A 15,000-nucleotide genomic window follows, 5' to 3' on the forward strand; every position below is an offset into this window, starting at 1 on the left:
AGCACACAGCAAGAGGAAAAGCAAGCACATAGCTAGCAACAGCACACAGCTAGCAGCAGCACATAGCCTAGCAGCAGCACACAGCTAGCAGCAGCACATAGCTAGGCACACTAGCCAGCCACAAGCTAGCAGCAGCACATAGCTAGCAGACATAGCAGCAGCACAGCTGCAACAGCAGCAGCAGCACATAGCTAGCAACAGCACACAGCTAGCAGCAGCAATAGCACAAGCTCAAGAGCAGCAGCACACAGCTAGCAGCAGCACAATAGCTAGCAACAGCACACAGCTAGCAGCAGCACATAAGCTAGCAGCAGCACATAGCTTAGTGCCACAATACCCACTAATCTCTCCTTATCCCAGCATTCCTGCGACACATATAATATCCCCGAGTCCACCTGACACAGAATAACTGTCGGATTACCGCATGACGCAATCCTTAGGATCACAGAGAAAGCAGGAAAACATGACAGTGACACATGTTCAACAAACCCCCCACACACAGCAGGGTGGGGAGTCCTTTAGAACCTGGAGTCTGGAGATATATTGTGCTGTTGCAATTATTGCGCGTATAAAACCAGCTTTCTACTATCTGTGAAAACAACAATAGCACAGGCTAGTGACCCACAACCTCTTTCCATGTCTGAGGGATCTCACGCACCACCTCATACAATATCTGGCTTGATTTGTCCCACCATGACTGCATCCTCACAAACTGACACGCTTCCAAGCTTCATCCTACACCATCCAACACCAAGTCACAGAAATCGCAAACACACACACACCACACACACACACACACACACACACACACACACACACACACACACACACACACACACACACACAACCACACACACACACCACACACACACACACACACACACCACACACACACACACACACACACACCACACACAACACACACACAGACATGCCTGCATACACACACACAGACAAACGTCTCCACTCACTGAGGTGTAGGCGGTCTTTCCCAGGCTGTGGTTGTGATTGAGGTTCTGGTTCTCCTGCTCTCTGCTCTGCAGCCCCCCAAGTGTCTCTCCAGAGCTGCCCAGTCCATGGTGGGCAGAGACTCTTCCTCCACAATCTCCTCCTCTCTGTATCCCCCCATCCGTCCTCCTATTCCCCCTCCTCCACCAACACCCCCTCCTCCAACGCCGCCTCTGACCCGGCTGGAGCGCCTGTGGCTGGGCTTGGTGGCCCCCGTGCCCCTGGGTAGGGGCCTGGTAGGGGAGTGGGCAGAGATCAGGTGCCATTCTGTTCAGTTCCTCAGGCACGGCAGCAGCGAAGGTGGCTGTGTGTCCACTGTGAGAGGAAGGGGTGGAGGCTTCCATCCTGGAACTCCTCAGCCAGACTGCGGCTGTTCACTGGCTTCCTGAAGCCTCCGCCTGGCGCACCAACCACAACCCCACCCTCCTCCTGGCCAGGGGACTGCTGGGAGCTGTAGTCGTCCCCGTACTCGCTCTTCCACTCCTCAATCACCTTCTTCTTGTTACTCCTGGTAGTCCTCGTCCCCCTCATAGTCTCATCCTCCAGGGTTGCCAGATCCAGGGAGGGAGAGGATTTGTAGTCCCCTTCTAAGGTTGCCAGTTCCAAAGATGGGGAGATTTTAGTCATCCAGGGTTGCCAGTTCCGGGGATGGGGAGACTTGTAGTCCTCCAGGCATGCCAGGTCTAAGGGAGAACAGGGTGTCACCTTGTTGGAGTTGGACTCGGAGCTGGAGCGACTGGAGGCGTCGCTCCCCAAGTCCATGCCATCCTCCCGGTAGTCCTGCAGTGGAGAGAGAAAGAGGGATGGAGAGAAAGGAGGGAGAGAGGAGGAATGGAGAAAAAAAAGATATAAATAGAGGTAAGAACGAATGAGAGGTTGGAAAGAAGAATTATGATATTGACATACAGATAGAGGTTGAAAGAGAGAGAGGAGGAGAGAGAAGGAGAGGGACTCTCTCCTCTCCTCTCTGAGACAACCTCTCCTCTCATCCCAGAAACACTCTCTTCTCTCCTCTCTGAGACAACCTCTCCTCTCCTCCCAGACCCACTCTCTCCTCTCCTCCCTCAGACAATCTCTCCTCTCCTCCCAGACCCACTCTCTCCTCTCCTCCCTGAGACAACCTCTCCTCTCCTCCCAGACCCACTCTCTCCTCTCCTCCCAGACCCAATCTCTCCTCTCCTCCCAGACTGACTCTCTCCTCCTGTTTGTTCATATCTGAGGTTTGCATTGTAACAGCTGAGCCAGAGAGAGAGAGCAGTGATTTATCCTATCATCACACATAGTTTCCCATTTCAGGTTGTTAATCAGAGGCAGATGCTGTCACAATGTATTTCCTTATCTGTGTCTTTGGCAAAGTCTTCCCAACAATAATGGTCAATGTGAGGAATACCAATCTCTTTCTCCAATCGTCCCGAGGTGAATGCCACTGCCATGGCTTTATATATAACATGCATTGCAGTGGCTGTGAGTGACTTAAACAGATGAGTCCAGGGTGGCTGTCTGACCTTGACTGTCTGCAGTGTGAGGCCACAGTGTGAGGCCACAGTGTGTGTTGCTGTTGTTGTCCAGTGCCAGAGCAATCACTGTCTGATTGATTACCAACTTAATGAAAATGCCCTCCTTGTTTATGRGCCTCCACAAATCTCAGCGTGACCTGAACCTCTTTGAGTGTTTTCACCTCTTTTTTTCAGCGGCCGCATTAACATAGCGCCTGGCAWMACTTTTAAAAGTGAATGAAAAACAAGCAGCAGCAATGTATTCAAAGTCACAACTGGAAAAAGGAATTGTTATGCATCCAACACACTAAGACTGATTGATTATGTTTATTGTCCTTCATTTTTCTTGTGGCCTGTTCATTTTGAAATACACCCAAGAATGGAGTTCACACAAAGTGTTGTTTAAATGATTGCAATACATTTGAATAAAAAAAGTGCAAACCCTGACATTAAAAACAATCAGTACAACCACCAACATAGACAAGCACCTCACCAGTAACCCTTTYCCCCCAACCACATTCGATAAGACTTATCTTAACGGGATACTTAGCATGCTAGTAGGTACCCATAGACTTCCAGTCATTGCGCTAACGTTAGTTAGCAGTGACTCGGGAAACTACCTCTAACTTCCTTCATACTGGACACAGAGACATAAACATGGTATCCACGAGTTAATATTTAAGGTCTGCTTATAACTATGTAATAACAGTTAATATGCCATTTATATGCAGACCTACAGATTAAATGATACCAGCACCTAATCTATACACATCACACCTAACTTTATGTCTGTGTCATCACTGATGTTAGTCGCCAGTTGAATTAATCTACCCAGTGATTCAAAACTGTGACTCAACTCCTTAGAGACGTTCAATTTATTGACGCAGTGTAACTATACAGAACACAACTTCATTCAGACCTAATGAACCATTTTTTTATGGAACATGGACCATTGTTCCATCCAGAGACTTGGATTTAAAAACAATTTCAGTATCTTTATACTTCTTTGCTCATTCTAGGCAATAACCATACAATCTCTTTATAGTAAAGATCCTTGTTTGATAGATTATTCTATTCCTTTCCTTTCCTACATCCAACGGGACTGCTATTTAATTTCTTCTCCCAGACCCAGACAAACCAGTATAATCGGGGGGTCAGGCTGGTAACAGCCGAGCTGTTGGCAATAGTGGCTCACTGTAACTCACACTCTCGCAAAATGTCAATGTTTCGTTACATTGATTTTATATTGTGAATGTGGACTATTTTAATAAGGACAACATCTGAAAAGGGGGTTGACACACCGATTGATAGCTTGCACCTAGTGTCAATGTCGTAGGTGGCTAGTTGACATCTAGGCGGAGGGACATATGCGCGCATCCTGCACCTCGCCCCATATCCCCGAGTCCAGTCACGTTTAGAATTAAGATTCAAGATCAGAATGTTGTGTAGGCTACATGTGACATATCTTCTACACGAGGTCACGAATCCATGCGCAGGCGTTTAAAGAGTGGTGCGCGTTCGTTACAATGTGGCTACAATGTAGCAAACCTTACCAAAATGCTCATCAAAACACCGGCTCTTTCAGTGATCCATCCGGCCGCTTTTATTCGAAAGTCGGCCTGCCATCCCAAAATTATTCAAAGACGATTATATTAGCCTACTCTGTACATTACAACTAAGAAGCTAGGTAAGGGATCATGGCGTGTTTCCTTTATCTCCAGCCATTAAAGTAGGCTACCGCTTTAGCCTATAGTGGGGAAGCCGTGGGAATCCGTTTTAAATCTCAACCTGCGAGTCGTTAAAAGGGCAACGGCTCCAGTGGTGGGAATGAGCGTAGCGTACCCTGTATAATTCTAAAAAGAATATTACAGCTCTAGGCCTATCAAACCCGTCGGAATTAAAGTGACGCTTCCAGCTCCTGTATTATCATATTAATACATTTTTTGGCGTCGGTTCATTTGAGTCCGTGTAAAATGTGTAGCCTTATTATTTAAAGTGATTCAGAAGGAGAAAAATCCCGTCAAGACAGCCGGGCGGGGGAGCGGTGGGGCCCGCTTTGGTTCATCCTCTCTCCGATTAACCTCGTAGCCTACACTGGGTGGATTTGGCCGTACAATACATGCAAATTGACAGCTGCGCGGAACCCCACCCCGACAGCAAGGCGGGTGTTTTGGGTTTAATTCGTGTCTTGGAGGGGACACTGGCCACAATAATAAACCCCTGTCATTTTAATGTACTTTTGAATAAGCTACAAAACCATTTTTGCACTTGCTTATTAGGCTAAATGGTCATTACATTTAACGCCCATGCCCCAGGGTGGCATTTAGGCTACCCAAACCTCTGCTCTTTGCAATAGCCTACCCGCTGTGGTAAAGTGTGTTCAGTCGATGCCAATTAATACAAACCTTTAATGCAGGTAAATACTGTATCAACTTCATAAACAGATAGAGCGCATATAGCCATCTGCAGAGTCATTCATCCTCAAATGATGTAATGTTCCCAAAAAAGTCACGGGAAAACCTCATATCCCCCGGCAACAGCGGTGACAGTACCATCCAATTTCACAAYGCAGATGACAACCAAAATAACGAGACCACACTGACGACAGGGTTCCTATCAATAGACCACACTGCACTACATATCAATAAACAATGTTTACCCCTCCATGGTTAGGCTGATATAGGCTATTGAATAAGACAGCCTATATCCTATAATATACCTGCTCAGGCACCGACTGTACTAATGATAGTCTACTAACCTGCAAACGCCCTATATTAAAATGTCTGAATGACAGAAAACAGCCTATTCTAAATAAATCTAGTATGACCGATGACCTATAAAAGACATAAATTAAGGTAACGCAAATAGCCCAGCCTATGGGTTGAATAGCCATAACAACAAACGCAGCACCAATACTTACTGTCATTTTCTCTGTAAGATCTCTTGTCTCAAGACATTTTAAAGTCAATACCAGACAACAATTGGATCTTTATTTGTCAGTGCACCCGGGAGATGATGAGGATATTATCCGCTACCCGGAGATATTACAGAAAGCCGGTAGATTGTTGAGAGCGTATGCCAGTCCAGTCATTGCTCTGTGTGTATCCGCCGCGGAGCCCAACCCTTGAACCCTCCCGAGAATGAGTAAAAATAAGACACGTTAAAAAAATCTAAAATAGATGAGTTAAAAAAGAATTGCGCGCTCCCAGATCGCCTCTCCTCTCTTCTTTCCCGGTACAGACGTCAAACGTCGCTTCTACTGTTCAGCGCATGCACACAGAAACTCACAGAGTGATTGGCGAGAGAATGTGAATGTGTCTCTCTCCGCGCGTTTTTATCGTCCGCACAAGTCAGCCTCGCACGTATCTYTGCTTTCCAGTGCATTCAACTTAACGCTCACACACAAGCAAAGAAGCTCCCTGCCACAGCGGCGTCTCAACTTCTCCAGCGCTCTATCGCAGCAGGCTGCTCTGAGGACAAACTGACGACAGAACAGTAGCCCTGCCTTCTGCACTCACTGACCTTGCGAATGGTATATTGAGGGAAAGAGACAGAGAGAGAAATATAGGCAGAGAGGGACATACAGTAGAGAGAGAGAGAGAAAAGAGAGAGAGAGAAAGAGCCCAACACTATATCTAGTTGAATAATTCAAGATGCCCTGGTGTTCTGAATAGGTTTGGAACAGTTTCTGTCACACGGTGAATAAATAAGCTATAAGCAGCCTTGGACATCTCAAGGATACTGCTGTCATGTCCTTTGTAATTGAAGTGCTGTGTTGAGGATCATAAAGATAGATCTAGTCTTCTGGACAGACCCGTGTTTTGGCCCAGAGAGTTGTGGTCTGTTTTGTTACCAAGCTCTGTTTAGTCTCAGTCCTTTGCCAGACTGCCATGCAGTAGGGTGGCACTGGGCAGCACTGTCCACAGAATTCACTGGCTGTGTCTTAAATCACACCCTATTCCATATAGTGCTCTACTTTTGGCTAGAGACCTCTGACATCTCATTCTCCATCTCACTTTTGGCCAAGGCCTATTCTCCATATAGTGCACTACCTCTATCCAAAAGTAGTAAAGAACACCCACTGGGCAAAAACGGGTTGAATCAATGTTATTTACAAGTCCTTTCAATCCCAAAAATCAATGTTATTTCCAAGTCCTTTCAATCCCAAAAATCAATGCCGTTGAATCAACGTGGGAAACTAATTGGATTTGCAAATAAATCATCAACATAAGGGCATTTCGTCTTTTTTTCACCCATCTTTTAACCTTAATCCAATGACATGGTGAAATGTTTTGTTGATTTCACATTGACTTCACAAGTCGTAGTTGAACTGATGTCTGTGCTCAGGGGGTAGGATGTAATCTGAGATTTACCACTGTTGAATGCACCACATGCACATATGGACAGCTGCACTCACAGGGTTGAGACAGGGTTAACACAAACATGTTATTCCTCTGACATGTTTTATGATTGGAACTGGTAATATACACTGAACAAAAATATAAACGCGACATGTAAAGTGTTGGTCCCATGGTTCATGAGCTGAAAAAAAAATCCAACACATTTTCCATACGCACAAAAAGCTTATTTCTCTCAAATGTTGGGGAAAAATTTATTTACATTCCTGTTAGTGATAATTTATCCTTTGCCAAGATAATCCATCCACCTGACACATGTGGCATCTCAGAAGCTGATTAAACAGCATGATTATTACACAGGTGCACCTTGTGCTGGGGACAATAAAAGGCCACTTAAAAATGTGCAGTTTTGTCACACAACACAACGCCACTGATGTCTCAAGTTTTGAGGGAGCGTGCAATTGGCATGCTGACTGCAGGAATGTCCACCAGAGCTGTTGCCAGAGAATTGAATTGAACATCGTTTTAGAAAATTTGGCAGTACGTCCAACCGGCCTCACAATCGCAGACCATTTGTATCCATGCCAGCCCAGAAGCTCCACATCAGGCTTCTTCACCTGCGGGATTGTCTGTGGGGGTTCAGGGGGGATGCTGAGGAGTATTTATGTCTGTAATAAAGCCCTTTTGTGGGGAAAAACTCATTGTGGGTGGGCCTGGCTGCACCCCTGCCCAGTCATGTGAAATCCATAGATTAGAGCCTAATTCATGTATTTCAATTGACTGATTTCCTTATATTAACTGTAACTCAGTCAAATCTTTAAAATTGTTGCATGTTGTGTTTATATTTTTGTTCAGTACAGCATTTTCAGACATGGGTATCAAATTAAGACTCAGAGCATTACAACCACCTATAACACACATTCGCTGCACGGCCTAGATTTAAACCTCTAAACATAGTTTATTGGAGGAGGATGGAAGCGGAGCGGTGTACAGATATATAAATATATAATAGCAGCACAAAGGATTACGTCCTGGTAATGAAAGAGCACTACTTCAAAGACCCCTCACTGAGACACTCTCCTCGCTACAGAGGGGACACCACCATCAGGGATCTCCCCAAAGAGAGATGCAGCGGGGCCCTATCGCTATCTCCCCCTCACACCTCCCATCCCCTTATTTCCCGCTTCCCCCACTTCTCATCAGACAAATCCCCCAAACGCCAATTGGTCACAGAGGCAGAGTGAGCTACCAGATAGTTAAATGCCTTTAGGGAAGCTGAGACACTTTTGGGTTCCTCATCTAGTGAGGAACGTGATGTGGGTGAGTTAASACTCTCACCGGGCAATTAGCTTGTCAACAGGAGGCTAATCTAGTGTGTTTTAGTCCTCTACGTACCCCCCCATTTACAACCCCACACCCTCAACTGCAATACCCAACCCAACCCCCTTCAAGTAAAAGCCATAGCAATTATTTGATCCAAAATTCCTCTCCGCCCTTTACAAATTGGACCAGAAAACATCTGTGAAGCGTCAGAGAAGATCTTAAACGACATGATAGAGATGTCCATGTCAGTTCACTCAGAAGGCTTTTGATCGATGTCTTCAACCAATCTTCAAAAGAAGACCGTACTGCAGATGACTTTTACTGTACTTTTTGATTTAGGACAGGTGGTCAAAGGAAGTTCACCAGTCAACATCACACAGTACGGCTCACCCCAGGCACCTAAACCCTGTTGTGTTTCTATCACTATGCCCTGCAGTGCCAATGAACAGTGAGGTGGCTATGAAACTGCCAGCCAACAAGCCTCACCCGTCATATGGGTGCTCGGAGGGGCACAGAATTCATCCCAGATCTACCTGGAACTGTCTATCTGCCAATCACCCAGAGCTGGGCTGCATGGTGAAACTATCTGACAGATATCACTGAGGTCCTATTACTGACAGAGAGATAAGGACTAGAAAAAAACCTTTCAGATAATACTTGGAAAAACAGGGAACATATTCATTCCTCTGCTTATATCCGTCTCACAGGCGTTTAAAAAACAGACCGCCTGACAGTGGTTGAGAAATGGAAGCTGTCTGCCTCGTCAGGAAGTCACCCACTCTGACGGAGGAATACAGACAGTGACCTTGGAGGCTTCCACACAGGGAGAACAGTCTCTCTTTCTCTCTCTCTCTCTTTTTCTTTCATGTCAGAACAGCAGGAATAAAAAGAACACCCTTGAAATAAGACGAGTTGAACCACACAACAGAAACTGAACCGTAAAAAACAGGTCTGGACATGGCTGTGGTACAACCTTCAAGCCTTGAGTGGGGAAATTACCTTTTAGGTTAGGAGACACTGAATCCCACATGGGGATACTAACAACCCTCTCCTCTCAGGTCACAATCTCCTGCCATGTCTTGTCAGGCGGATGGGTAAAAAAAATCAAGACCTGAGAATCCTACAGAGCGACGGTCCCCAGATACCAACTACCTCTACCCCAAGATACCAAATACCAAAACCTTGTGGGAGCATTGGGAGAGGGAGACAGGCTGTCATTGATGAATGTCAGATGTTCACAATGGAGATCTGATCTTTGACTGGCTGAATGACTCACTGGTACTGAATATCAACAGGGTATGTGAATGGGAAGGACAGGTATTCAGCCTAACAATGAAGTATGACAATTGCCTCTGTGTTAAAACGATGTGAGTTTAGAGAAAGCGGGTAGGATGTGTGTGTGTGTTTCATGTTGTTTCATGCAGAATGGGTTAGCTGAGGAAAGCTGCTTACATTTAGGTTGATGATTAACACCTGATTCTATCATTGTACCATTTGATATGATGAACAACRTTAGCCGTTAATGAAGTGTGAAAYGAGTTGCTAGAAAAACATCAAGTGGCATATTTTTTCCCTGAACAGTGTAGAAAGCCATTCATTAGATTCATTAAGATGACAAGCACATCAGACTCCAAACTGGAGCCTATCTGTGGAGTGTTCTTTCCTGGGTCAAATATAATTGGAATGCTGAGTTTGTGTAATATGTCTTTGTTTTAATAGGAGTGAATCAGTCACCCAGCCACAGTGCTCCACATTTATCATGTGTCCGCAGACCTTATAAACCCTTAATAGAATGAACACATCTATCTGCAGTTCTGCACTGCCACCAGCCTACAGAAGACAGACAGGAGATAATACGAAAGGAGTAGAATTCATGTGGAATGATGATGTTGATGCAAGAATGATCTTAATTGAAAATAAATGGCACATTTTCCTTTTTGAATTGGAATTTCCGTTTATCTCCTCAATTGACTGAATGGAAGTAGAATTGACATTTACCCTGCCCCGTACGGATACAGCCAGTGAAGTTTGAGAGAGTTTGCTTATTAACTTCATGAGTTATAATTCTAAGTTGTGACCTGAGTCATCAGTGTGACAGGAGAGATCAGGATCGGCGTAGGAGCAGAAGATGGAAGCCCACTTCAGGCTGATTACATCAAACTGAAGGCTACTGCTAATTAGAGGGAAGGCAGGGGATGGTAATTAACTAAAGTAGCCAAGCCAGGAGAGGCCTCCTGTGGGAGGGGGAAAAATATAGGCCCGGGCCTGCGTGGTCCCCCAGGCCCTTTAACCCTGTACCAAAGTGGAGAGAACGCTCAATGTTTTAGTGTTAGGGTCCTGATACTTCTCAGTTTAACATCCTCTCGCCTGCCTCTCTCTCCTCCCCTCTCTCCCTGTCTCTCTTTCAGACCTCATAGTTAGAATATACAGAATACTATCAACATTATTTCTTCAAAGGGCTGAGACTCACTCTCACTCTATCAACTAGGGTTGCAAAGGGAGAGTTTATTACTGGAAACTTTGAAAGTTTAACAGTAAACTACCAGAATGTGGGTATCTTTCAAGGATTTTATGTAATCTATCACAAGACATCTAGTGGCTCATTTGGGTATTTCAGATTATCACAGGTGTCGGTAATCATCTCTCGCCCTTCTGCTTGGCCTTAACACATGTAAAATATATGAAATATTTAAATAACATGATTTTAAAATAAAAACATGTATGACAGAGCTGTAAAACATCCTAAATATAAACCATACATTTAGTGAATACCATTGGTGTTTAATATGAAGGTTTCAGCATGAAATATCCTTTATATATTATTTTACAACCTTTTTATTTATTGACCATGTCAATATGTATTTGTTGTCAATCTTTTGGCGTCAAACTGGTGGAAGTTGTGAAAGAAGTCAATAGTTGGAGGAGTTGCAGAGTTAATAAAAATAATGCCATTGTTGATTAGATGCTTTTTTCAGTAATTAGACTATTTTCTCTTGAACCATATGGTCTATCTACTAGAAACTCATGGACAATATGGACACCAATATAATAAATGATTACTATATATATGAATATATTTTCTTCAAGTTATTCAAGAATAAATTACCAAAGTTCCGATAGATTGCCAAAGATTTTCTGTTAATTACCAAAATTACTGAAGATTCCGTGAACTTTGGTAAATTACCGATAGCTTTGCAACCCTAATCTCAACAGCTACACATTTATATTGCCATAGCTTCTCTCTTGAGATCCTTCTCTTTTCTGCAACAAGGCATAAAAAAACAGCTAGCCCAGCAGTTAAAGGACTAGTTCACTATTTTACAACTTGATGTTAGATGGTTCCTTACCCTGAAAGTAGTCTATGGACCAGGACAAACTATTGGTTCATGGTTCAATTTTCTTTAAAACGGCCATTACTAACTTCAGCCACCACTACCTAAAGAACTACGGAGGTGACAGTGGCATGATGAGCATGTTCAGAAAAATGTTAAAATCACCTGAAATCAATGACATATTTGATTTGATGTTACGTAAAGGTGATTTGGCCATAAAAAAATACATGCTCACATGCCCCCATCACTTCCATAGATTTTTTGCTAGCGGTGGCTAAAGTTAGTAATGGTTGTATAAAGAAAACGGAACCATGGATTCAAGTTTCTCCCGGCCATAGACTTCTTTCAGGGTGAGAAACCATCTAACATCAAGTTGTAAAATAGTGAACTAGTCCTTTAAGTCAGAGAGAGCAACTGTGAGACTCAGACTGTGTCTGGTCCCTCAGCTGGCTGGACTGGCACACATCAATGCCCATCTCTGTCTCTCTGCCCTGTCAGCACTATAGATAGCGAGGGACACAGTTTCCTGCCAGACATACACACAATTTATTGCCCACACCAAATTGGAACACGTCTCAGGCGCTTTAAGCATGCAACGCTCCTGCTATTCTCCACCTACGCCGTAAATGACTAAATGCAGAGATCCGCAGGGGGAGAGGAAGAGGAGATTGATTTAGAGAGGGAATAAAAAGATGGAGAGAGAAAGAGAATTGTGGAGGGGAGGTGGAGAGGAAGGCAGTCCTGTGTCTGCGACTGAGGTGTGTTGTTGCTCCACGTTGAAATTGTCCCCCTGAACACAGGTCTAGAATCAGATTACCCTCCCAACAATCCTAACTTGAACCATTAGAGGGTTAAACACAGTTGACTTCAGATCAGATCATAGGTGACAACTCCATTACACCTGAGTGGGTGGAGGATGTGACAGGCTGTAGACAAGGTTTGTGCAACATCATGACGACAGCAGGGGACCTGGAAGGTGGCAGAATGCTGTCCAGACCAATTATTCATTGTTCGGAGTCACCAGACACCACTCTGTCCCTCTTCACATACTCGCACAAATCCTCATAACTCAACAACACATCTGACAGACGGACTGAGAGAGGAAGAGGAGAGAAGCGAGATAGAGGGAAGAGAGAGAGAGGAGGGGGGGATAGAAAATGAGAGGGAAATAAGGAGAGCTAAAGAGTGAAAGAAGGAAAGACAAGAAAAAGAGGTTGGAAGAATATGAGAGAGAGAGAGACAGAGACAGAGACAGAGACAGAGACAGAGACAGAGACAGAGACAGAGACAGAGACAGAGACAGAGACAGAGACAGAGACAGAAGGAGGAATAGAGGAAGACTGTTTCTGTGTTCTTGGCTATAAGCCACATGATGACAACAGAGGGCTAGGGGGATGATTGCATTATGAGCTTTACATCTACCCTCAATCATCATGCATATTCACATATTCATTGATACTTATGTTATTGTACTGTATTACAGTAGGTGCATGCAAGACAGCAGAATAGCAATGAGAACCATAGAGCACCACAGTATGAGTCATAATACACATAAAACCAAGCAGTTAAATAGGGAAATGGTCCCAATTGTTTTTCCACCATTAATTTTTCCCATAGAGGATTTTAGAAACACTTAAAATAAGGGCTGTTTTTTGTGTAGGCTTAACCTGGCGTTATGTTTAGATCTCTCTGGGACAAGGTGACTTTTATCAATACAGTGGCAAGAAAAAGTATGTGATCCCTTTGGAATTACCTGGATTTCTGCATAAATTGGTATAATTGTTTGTGTGTCATTAGTTTAAGCACACTGTGTTTGTCTATTATTGTGACTAAGATGAAGATCAGATCAAATTGTATGACTAATTTATGCAGAAATCCAGGTAATTCCAAAGGGTTCACATACTTTTTCGTGCCACTGTATATTCAATATATTCATCAGTATTATGAACTCCACTCTGGGGCACTATACAGCCTGAAATGAAGACTCATCAAAAACAACACGCAACAAATAAGAACCCCTAAAGGACTTATATTATATTCTCTCTAAAGATCTCTGCATTCGCCTTTAGTCCTGATTGGTACTAAAGACAGGCAGCAAACGTGTGCCACTTTGAGGTGCACAGAAACTGTTTGTGATGTGAGGGAGCGCTTTAGTTGAAACACTTCAGGAGAGAGAAAAGAGGTGAGCGCTAGTGAGTAGAACAAACGCATTTAGAGAAACGGCACTCAAGTCCTTTAGCAAGACCGATGGGATGTCGGGGAAGAAATTAAACGTCGCACTTCAAGGAGGGAGACAATGGGAAATTGTCTTTTAGGTTTTTGAAAAAAAGACACAACAAGGATGGAGGGGCCTTTCGCTGTCAAATGCAGTTTTGGAGCACTCCGTGGACTACATCTATTTTCATGGTGATTACTGTAAAAGGATCCTATACAGTGGAAAAACGGGTGTGGGTTGGCTGCCTAGGTCACAGTTCTGACAGAATGATGTTCAGAGATTACACAAGTAATCCAAGAGACAGGAAGAAAATTAGATCATATTAAACTAGAGTGAACTTTCATAGTCAGGCACTTGAAGTGGATTATGAAATACAACAGTGATGATTAGACTTAATCCATTAATGAAAAGCCATACTGATACAGAGCAACGAATACAGAAAGGAGGTCTTGATTGAATTAAAGAGCTAGGGTTTGGTTTGACAAACACAGGTAGAAACAACTAATTACACTCCATTGTAAAGTGCCTATAATACACTGAGTGCACAAAACATTATGGACACCTGCTCTTTACATGACATAGACTGGCCAGGTGAATCCAGGTGAAAGCTATGATCCCTTATTGATGTTAAATCCACTTAAATTTGTGTAGATGAAGGGGAGGAGACAGGTTAAAAAATGATTTTTAAGCCTTGAGACAATTGAGACATGGATTGTGTATGTGTGCCATTCAGAGTGTGAATGGGCAAGACAAAAGATTGAAGTGCCTTTGAACAGGGTATGGTAGTAGGTGCCAGGTTTTTCACACTCAACAGTTTCCCGTGTGTATCAAGAATGGTCTACCACCAAAAGGACATCCAGCCAACTTGACACAACTGTGGGAAGCATTGGAGTCAACATGGGCCAGAATCCCTGTGGAACGCTTTCGACAACTTGTAGAGTCCATGCCCYGACGAATTAAGGCAGTTCAGAGGGAAAATGGGGGTTGTTCTTAATCTTTTGTACACTCACTGTATATTATAACAGCCTTGGCTAAATATTAGCCAACAGGTAGCTTTCCCCGCGCAGTTACTCCAGACTAGGTTAACTAATGACAGCGGGTTCAGCAACTGTGACTGACTCAGAGCTGTAATGGATAAAAAGGCAGGCCACTCTTGTGCAGCCACTAATGCGTGAGAGCCATAATGGCAGCGAGCCACTCCAGCTGAAATGCATGTGCTGTCACACCCAGAGTGGATAACGGAGAGGTCCCTGTGTGCTCTCTCCCGA

General features: G+C 44.0%; 1 protein-coding gene and 1 pseudogene across 4 annotated transcripts in view; both read right to left on the reverse strand.

Annotated features, from left to right (window-relative positions):
* The window catches only part of LOC111956965 (schwannomin-interacting protein 1-like), a 97,605-nt pseudogene extending 96,377 nt beyond the window's left edge, over positions 1 to 1,228 (reverse strand).
* LOC139022514 (IQCJ-SCHIP1 readthrough transcript protein-like) overlaps positions 1,202 to 15,000 on the reverse strand; it is a 181,675-nt gene continuing 167,876 nt past the window's right edge. Inside the window, exons 1-2 of one of the 4 annotated variants that reach the window (XM_070437682.1) lie at positions 5,793 to 6,021; positions 1,202 to 1,788 (exon numbers count right to left, since the gene is read on the reverse strand). In XM_070437682.1, coding sequence (XP_070293783.1) covers positions 1,288 to 1,788; positions 5,793 to 5,888 — 597 coding nt within the window. In that variant the 5' untranslated portion in view covers positions 5,889 to 6,021 and the 3' untranslated portion in view covers positions 1,202 to 1,287. Of the gene's footprint in view, positions 1,789 to 4,057; positions 4,485 to 5,424; positions 6,022 to 15,000 lie in introns of those variants that run through there. The other 3 variants (XM_070437690.1, XM_070437684.1, XM_070437683.1) reach the window with 3 other exon arrangements.

This window comes from Salvelinus sp. IW2-2015, linkage group LG4p (genome assembly GCF_002910315.2).
Source record: "Salvelinus sp. IW2-2015 linkage group LG4p, ASM291031v2, whole genome shotgun sequence".
In the NCBI taxonomy this organism is placed as follows: Eukaryota; Metazoa; Chordata; class Actinopteri; order Salmoniformes; family Salmonidae; genus Salvelinus; species Salvelinus sp. IW2-2015.